An 8,716-nucleotide genomic window follows, 5' to 3' on the forward strand; every position below is an offset into this window, starting at 1 on the left:
TTCCTTAGACTCCACCAATCATAGCTACGCGCCGCCGGAAGCCCCTCTGCGGCTTGCAACTATCCCGCCCTCTAGAACTCGCCTCGGAGTCCTGCAAGTAAAAGGTTCCCCGGCGGGAGGACGCATGCGCGCACGTTAGCACCCAGCTGTTTCCGTCCGGGCCCAAGGGCCTGGGCGAACTCAGAAACCCGAGCAGTGGCGACAGTGGCCTTTTGGGGAGCTGCAGAGCGCCGCCAGTTTCAAGGCGTAGATTTGCGTTACTGCAGTTTCCGCCTTATTTCTTTTTCCTTCAAATAACTGCAAATTTTGGTACTAATCAAGCAGACAGTGATCGAAGGCACTTAATCGATTTATCCAAAAATTTCCCTGAGCTAAATACGATTTTCACGGCAGAAGAGATGATTATGTGAATAAGGAAATTTGCGGGTAAACTGGGTTATTCTAAATGACAGGTAGCGACCTTCACTTTCATTTTTTCTTTTTTTTTTTCGGAGAGAAAGAGTCAGAGAGAGGGATAGACAAGGACTGACAGGCAGGAACGGAGAGAGATGAGAAGCATCAATCATCAGTTTTTTCGTTGAGACACCTTAGTTCATTGACTGCTTTCTCATATGTGCCTTGACCGTGGGTGGGGCTACAGCAGACCGAGTAACCCCTTACTGAGCCAGCAACCTTGGTGACCCGCGCTCAAGCTGGCGACCTCGGGGTCTTGAACCTGGGTCCTCTGCATCTCGGTCCAAGGCTCTATCCATTGCGCCACCGCCTGGTCAGGCACGACCTTCACTTTCTATAGTGTCTTGCCTCAGAAGTTGTTTAGGGCGCCTGTGAAACGGGGTCATTTTGTGGACTGCAGGCCTCCCTCAGTGCCAGTCAGTGGTGCTTTAACCCCTGTAAGTTCTGTAAGTGCAGTGCTCTGGCTGCCTTGTGGGCAGTCACGTTGCACTCCTGCTATGCCCAAAGCCACTGAATGAGGTGCAGAGGCCAGATGTGCCCCCAAGGAGACCAGCGCAGATGTTCCCTTACTCTGTAACTCAGCATTTAACATGTGGGGGCAAGAGGTAAAGGCATGCTTGGTCTGTCACTTAGTCAACGTCACCTGAGGTCCCATAGCCTATAGGTTGGACAGTCTGTTAAGTAGTTTCCTATCTTTTCTGGAAGCCTAACCAGGGAAGATCACTGAATCTTTGAGCTCCTGGTAGAGCCCTGGTTTAGAAAATATGTCTACTAAAAAACAGCCTGACCGGGTGGTGGCACAGTGGCTAGAGAGCAGACCTAGGAACAGGACAGGTTTGAAACCCCAAGGTCATGGACTTGAGCATGGGATCAGATTCAGGACACCATGGTCATTGACTTGAGCCCCAAGGTTACTGGCCTGAAGCCTAAGGTCGCTGGCTTGAGCCCAAGGTCACTGGCTTGAACAAGGGATTACTGGCTTGGCTGAACGTCCCCTCTCCCCCCCATCAAGGCACACATTAGAAGCAATCAATGAACAACTAAAGTGACACAACTACAAGTTAGTGTTTCTTATCTCTCTCCCCTCCTGTCTCTGTCTCTTTCTAAAAAAAAAAAAAATGAGTGAAGTGCTGACACTTGCTACAACATGAATGAACCTTGGAAACATGTTAAATGGAGAAGCTACTAGACACAGAAGGCCACATTATTGTAAGATTCCATCTGTATGAAATGTCTGGCAGGCAAATCCATAGAGACAGAAAGAGATGAGTAGTTACCAGGGGAGTGGGAGGAGAAAGAGTCCCCGCATAAAGGGTATGAGGTTTCTCTTTGAGGTAATGAAAATAGTATAGAATTAGAGTGGTGATGGTTGTTTAATCCGTGAATATACGAAAAACCACTGAAATGGCACAGAAGGTGAATTTTATATTATGTGATTTATATTTCAATAAATAAAATGGCAGTGATATAATATTCCATCCCATGGAATTGATTGTTTAAGGGAAAGGAGTTGTTATAAAAATGGGCTAGGCATGAGCTTGTTTCTGCAATGTTAATATTTCTTTATAAAGTTACACATACTTAATTGTTATCTTTGCCTAATTGGGAAGAAATGTTTTAGGACAGGGAACTAGAGTCCTAAGAGTTATTTTCAAAGCAGCTTTATATTGCTGAACCAATTCACTCTAATGCTACCCAAACTCTAATCAATTCCTTATGTTTATGAAAATCCACAGTGGAAATCTCCCCCACTTTGAAATGCGCTTTTATGAGGATGGTATTGACAGCATAGATCTCCTGTGAGGAGGAGGTGGCATCCTAAGGAAGGAATTTCAGTTCTGAGAGAGCTAAGCAAGGCCACCAGGGCTTATGGATAACGGTGGGGAGGCTGTGGCAATAGGCAGAGCACGGGCTCATTCAGCTTGATCATGGGATCATAGACATGAACCCATGGTCGCTGGCTTGAGCCCAAAGGTTTCTGGCTTGAAACCCAAGGTCGTTGGCTTGAAACCCAAGGTTGCTGGCTTGAGCCCAAGGTCGCTGGCTTGAGCAAGGGGTCACTCACTCTGCTGTAGTCCCCCTAGTCAAGGCACATATGAGAAATCAATCAATAAACATCTAAGGAGCTACAACGAAGAATTGATGCTTCTCCCTTTCTGTCTGTCTGTCCCTGTTTGTCCCTCCCTCTCCCTCTCCTTTCTCTCCTACTAAAAAAAAAAGAATAAAAAAAAGGCAGAGTTCTTGACACGTTAGGCTAAACTTTGGCAGGCAGGTAGGTTCTGGGAAAGAACAAAGGGTAATGGGTCAGGCCACCCAAGTACTGTGAGTGGGCTAAGGTCAGGAGGTGCTAAGGTCAGGAGAGGGGGAGACAAGGTGGAGGGGCCAGAGAAGGGAACAGTTTGGGCTTTGGCAGTAAGTCACAAAGCGGACTTAGCCTCAGAACCCCAATTTGGGTAAACAGTCTCGGGAGCTATCCTTAAAAAATGAGTTGGTACAAGTCAGAAGCTTATCTTCTTTTGATAAATAATGAAGAAAAGCCCAAGACTTTAACACCTTTCCCTCCTCCTCCCACTCTGCCCCAGATTAGCATCCTACAGATAGCCAAGAACGAGATTCACACATCCGTACCCAGAGTCAGGAGGTGGATCCCAGCTGCAGACACCCACATACACACTTTAGCCAGATCTTTTTATTTTTTCAATTGAGCCATGTAGATGGGGTTAGTGGTACGGGGGTTCGCACGCCGCCCTCACTGCACCGCCCTGTCTAGGAGGAGACAGGAGCTCAGCAGCTGCTGCAGTGACTGGGGTAGGCGTCCCAGTGCAGCCCAATGGCATTGATGAGGGAGCCAGATCGGCCGCTGATGAATCGCAGCACGGAGTTGGGGAACAAGGGGACAGCGTTGAAACTTGTGCCTGTGTCCTTCCCAAAAGGCAGGTAGCGGCCCTTGTCAGTCACGAAGACCAGCTTCCTCAGGTAGTACTTGTACTTGCCAGACACCTGGATCACAGATTCCCCAGGGTGCAGGAAGATCTCCTCCAGGTCTCCCTGTTTGCCACCCACGTAGTCACTCCACACCTTGCCGTAGCGCACCTGGAGACTGGGGTAGGGGGTAGGGGGGAGGAGGGAAAGTGGGGAGACACCAGGTAGGGCGATCAGAACTCAGGACCTCCTGGCCCAGACGCTGAGACCTTCAAACTGGTGACAGGGACAAGTCTCCTGCCAGTCCCACAGTATGTGAGGGTTGGGTGAGCCCTTGGAGATCATCCAGAAACTTCAACTCCTCCTTTGACCACAAACAGGCTGGCAGAGGGAAAACAACTTGCCCAGAGTCACTCAGACAGTGCAGAGCTTGAGCCTGAAGTCTAGGCTCCCACTGTGCCCGCACCCTCCCTGCAAGAAGCAAAGCCGGGTTTCCAAATATCTAGAAGGCTGTCATGGGGGAAGAGACTTGTCTGTGCTGACCCAGCATACAGATCCAGGATCAGAAGGGTACATGCTTTGGGAGAGGCATCGTGCGAAGATGTGGGATGTCGGAGGGGATTGAAATCTCGGGCGGGGGCCAAACTAGACAACTTCCAGGTCCTTGAGAGTTCATGGTATAGGACTGCCTCAAGGTCACTCATGCTTGGGTTGTAGAGGTCTCAACAGTGCAGGTCTCAAACCCGAGCCCCTAACAACTTTCACATGCCATGTTATCCCTGCGACTTGTTAATTGCAACAGGTGTGACCCAAAGTGACTGAGAACTTCCCAATACAGTAAGATTCTAGAAGGTCCCCAAACCACAGAAACTCAGTGTCTTACCCTACGATGTAGTATTTGTTGACTCGGACGCGGAGGGCAGTGATGGGGCCATCCATCTGGTTGCCAGAATGAGAGAACCGCTGGCCACCGCCACCGCCGTACTCTCCATTGTAGGAGGAGGACCGAGCCTGAACTGCAGAGGAAGGTCAGAGTTGGAGGAAGACGTCCTCTGAGAGCTCAGTTCTCCCCGCCACCCCTGTTCCGCCGCGACTCGGTTCCTACCACCCAAGCCTGCTTGGAAAGCCTGGGCCCGCAGCCGCGACCCTGGTGCTGGGCTGCTGGCTTCTCACTTACTGGCATTGGCCGAGGCTGACGCACAGAGAAGGGCAAGAAGAGCGAGGGTCAACATCCTGGGGCTGGAATGGGAAGAAAGAAGAAAGTGAAGATGTACCCTTTTCCTTGGGACTTCATTGACCCAGGCGTCCCTGACCTCCACTTGAGATCAGGTTTCTTGGTCCTTCAACTCAGGCCTGGCCAACCCGGGCTTGGGCTTTGAAAGGATTGTCCATAGTCTCTAGCCCTGTTCCTCACAGATACTATCTTCTGTGTCCTGAACCCCCCTCCGCCTCTCCCTGGTCTGCTTGTAGCCAACCCTCCTCTTCTGTCCCAGGCCAGAAGATCGATCTTAACCCTCTATCTGGATTAAGCTGTTCCAAGCCATGTTCCCTCATGGCACAAAGTAGAACAGGGTTATTCTAGAGTAGAGAAAAATCTCCAAATCGTAAAGATGGTTGAGTTTACCAATCCAGGAGTCTTAGAAAACCTAACTGAAGTTTACTGTGGCGATTGGCCGGACTTAGGGGCATCTGGGCATAGTTTAAATTTCTAGCTTCACCGTGGTCTCAGAAGGAAAAAGAGCATTATAGAGATGTGTCCCTGTGTCACCTGGGGAGTAAAGGCAGTGGTAGAAGAGACTGCCAATACTAGCTTCCAGGCAGTTCTAGTGGAGGTGGGGTAGACGGAAAAGTCATAGGAGTTGGGACCAGCTCAAGATGTGAGATCCCAGGTGTCTGGTCTATTTGTCATAATTCTTTCCCCACTAACACAAATTTGGCTATATCCGTGCCCTGAGCATCCCAAGTGTCCCCAGTCCTTCAGCTGAGACCCAAATATCGGTGCACCCACGACCAGCTCAGATCCAGATGCCCCAGCTAACTGACATCCAGGTCTCGCCTCTCTCATTCAGTCCAGGCAGGCTCTCCTCCCGCTCAGCTTGCCTTCCCCCCTAACTCAAATCCGGGCGTCCTTGTCACCCCATAGCCCAGGCCTCTGTCACCCCTCACCTGGCAGGTTCAGGTGAAAAGTAACCCGCCACCCAGACTCTTCCAAACCTTTTATACCAAGTCTAAGCCCTCCCCCTGCTCTTTGTCGTGTGAACCTCACCAGCTGGGCAAACACGGTCAACCTCTTCAGGTCAGTTGTCAAGCAGGGTCTGGAACATCTTATCCTGCCCCTCCCCCCAAGAGTTCCAGGTGGCAGGGTGGGGTCCACTCTAGGCCAAGGCCCAGAACTCAGGAGGGGCAGAATAAACTTCAGAAAAAGTCACCAAGCAAAAGGCCAACAGCTTTGGGTGGGCAAAGTTACTAGTCATGTCTGGGTGTGGCCTAAGGCTCCCCCTCCTCTGTAGGGTGTTTGCAGGCCCTCTCACCTGCAATCTGTCATCTTTCGGGATGACATTGCTCTCTCCAGCCATTTGAAATATCAGTTCTCCTAGAAGGGGTTCACAATTCCCAAGTCTTGTACTTAGGCGTGCCTATGATTTGCCAGACAATTTTTTTTCTCTCTCCTCTGATATCTTATATGAAAAAATTTCAAACATATAAAAAAGTTGGAAGAGTTGTACAGTGAACACCCATATACATACCATGATTCTACCATGGTAAATATTTTGCTGTACTTGCTTTTTTTTTTTTTCATTTTTATTCATTCATTTATCCATCCTCAGTCTTCCAAACCCTTCCCAACCTTTATATCTCTGAGAAAGGTGACTTGGGGCCACCGGTGGGCACTGACCACCTGTAGGTCCCCTCCGGGAGCACGCAGAGTCAGCCCAGTGGGCCAGCAGGAAGCTCAGGCACTGAGAGTAAGCAGGTCCTCCTCCGGAGGCAGCTCTGGGCTCAAGGCCCCAGGAACCCTGGGGATGGGTCCTGGGGCTGTTGTCTACACAGAACAATTGTTCCTTCCTGTAGGTCCTAAACTTCCCCAGGGTTGATACCCAAGAGTTCTTGTCTTTGCAGGCCCTTCTCTTCCAGGATCAATTCCTTTCCACCTAAAATCCCTAAGACCAACTCCTGAGTTCTTTGTGACCCCTCTAGGCTGGGTCCCTTAACCCTTGGAGTCAGCAGGTCCTTCCAAGCAGAGAAAGATGGAGCCTCAGTTATCAGTGACCATTATCAGGACATTGAGAGCACCCCACCCCTTCCAGGCTCACCACCTGGGACTAAGCACTCATCCTAGGACACGAAGGGAACCCCACCCTGAGGAGCCGGAAATAGGGTGGGACTCCTGGCAGGGAGGTTCCGGGTGCCAGGAGGACTGCCAAGGATGCAATGTTTGAACTCTCCCACCTTCTCCAAGTCCAAAACAAGGACATCCTGGTGACAGGACTTCTGCCATTCTATCCTGTGCGTCCCTTTCTTTCTCTGTGTGTTCTCTGTGTTTGCCTTTCTTTCCCAATTCTCTCTTGTTAAACAAAAAACTTCTGTGGCTGAAAGCCTATTTATTTATTTATTTTAAGTGAGAGAAGGGGAGATAGAGAGACATACTCCCACATGCACCCCGACAAGGATCTACCTGGGCACCCCTGTTTGGGGCCGATGCTCCAATCAACCGACCTATCCTCAGTGCCTGGGGCTGATGCTTGAACCAACCCGGCCATTGGCTGCAAGGGGTGGAGAGAGAAAAGGGGGGGGGGAGGGGAAGAGAAGCTGATGGTCACTTCTCATGTGTGCCCTGACCAGGAATTGAACCCTGGATGTCTGCATGCTGGGCTGACAGTCTCTCCACTGAGCCAACTGGCTAGGGTCTGAAACCCTTTTTAAAAGAAAGAGTTTATTGAGCTAGTCAGAAATGGACCAGGTTCCAGGGCGTGAAGTCTAAAGCAGCAGCACCAGGGTTTGAGGGGAAAGACAAGCGTGTCCACTGCCCTGGAGTTGAAGGGCTCTTTTATACATTATGTTTTGGGGAAGGGAGATGTACGTTGTTTTGAGAGGACTGACGCTGGCTACAGATAAGGGGTGGGGGAGGGGGAGGAGGAAGTACCAGGATAGTACTCATAAGGAAGAAATATTTACTGCTCTTGACGGGTTGCAGGCCACGGTCCTGAGAGCCCCTGCGTATTCAGGATGGGGGTGGCCGGTGTGGGCTGCCAGATGCCCGGAGCTTGGTCCACAGCTCTAACGTGCTTTCAGGACTGTGAGCAGTCTTGCTCACTGGCCCACAACTCTTAACTGGTCACTATTCTTGCCCCCTTCCCTTACCTCTGACAGCTGTCACTGAACTTAGAACACCTCAGAATTTTTCTGTCACTGGGTCCGCACAGCAAGTCGCCAATCCCCTCTCCAGAGTCAGGAGGTGCCTTTGTGGTGGGAGGGGTTTCAGGGCTCATCCTCTGTTGGTCCCAGGGATAGAAAGGCCACTGTGGAGCAAAGGCTGATACATCCAGGGTTTGCTCTGATGCATGCCTGGAGGGCTGGAAGGAGGCGGCTGTAGCCAGGAATCAGGCTCCACTTCTGCCTCTGCCTCACCGACTCCCACTTGATCTGTTTCACACTTAACCCATCTGCCACCTGGGAGCCTCCCTGCCCCTTACAATCAGATGAAGTTGCCTTAAACCTCAGCCTATCCTTAGATCTACAGGCAGGGAAAGTCCAGAGCCTTCCAGAGCTTCCTGCAATCTGGGCTTCCTGCGCCTCGCTCAGCCATGTTTACCCTGCGTCGGTGTTGGAGGCGCCATTCTAGGTGCAGGAGAGGTAGCAAGGAGGAAGGGAGTCCATCCTACCCACCAGGAACTTGACCTCGAGGGCAGCAGTCCGACAGATGACAACTCCGTGACTGTCTGATGACATAACGCAGAGAGGGCACGAGGAGGCGAGGGGGGAGGGGTTGGCGGGGGGGGGAGGGTTGGCAGGGGGGGGTTGGTGAGCGGGGGGGGGGGGGAGGGTTGGCGGGGGGAGGGGAGGGGTTGGTGAGCAGGCGGGGGAGGCGGTGGACAGGACTGGGGACACTGCGCCTCTGCGGGGTAAGGGGACAGGATGGGGACTGCGCCCTGCCCAGGGCACTCTGCTCGCAAACCGTTTGTGAAGAGATTGACGGGATGGAAGGAGATACAGATATTTGGGTGAAGAGGAAGCCAGACAGAACGAAGGACAGGCACCAAAAAGCTCTAAGCAGGAAGTGTGTGGGATCGAGTTAGAAACACGGGGAGGGCTGAGGGACCAGCGTAAGGGAGAACGGCCT

The 8,716-nt window shown here is 51.4% G+C and overlaps 1 protein-coding gene across 1 annotated transcript; it reads right to left on the bottom strand.

Annotated features, from left to right (window-relative positions):
- Nucleotides 1–3,127: 3,127 nt before the first annotated feature.
- ZG16 (zymogen granule protein 16) lies at nt 3,128–5,627 on the bottom strand. The gene is made up of 4 exons (XM_066275650.1): nt 5,542–5,627; nt 4,553–4,614; nt 4,259–4,391; nt 3,128–3,553 (listed from the first exon to the last, which is right to left on the bottom strand). The coding sequence occupies exons 2-4, from the start codon at nt 4,605–4,607 to the stop codon at nt 3,238–3,240; spliced, it is 504 nt and encodes a 167-aa protein (XP_066131747.1). The 5' UTR covers nt 4,608–4,614; nt 5,542–5,627; the 3' UTR covers nt 3,128–3,237.
- Between the last annotated feature and the right edge of the window lie 3,089 nt (nt 5,628–8,716).

This window comes from Saccopteryx bilineata, chromosome 4 (assembly GCF_036850765.1).
Source record: "Saccopteryx bilineata isolate mSacBil1 chromosome 4, mSacBil1_pri_phased_curated, whole genome shotgun sequence".
NCBI lineage: Eukaryota > Metazoa > Chordata > Mammalia > Chiroptera > Emballonuridae > Saccopteryx > Saccopteryx bilineata.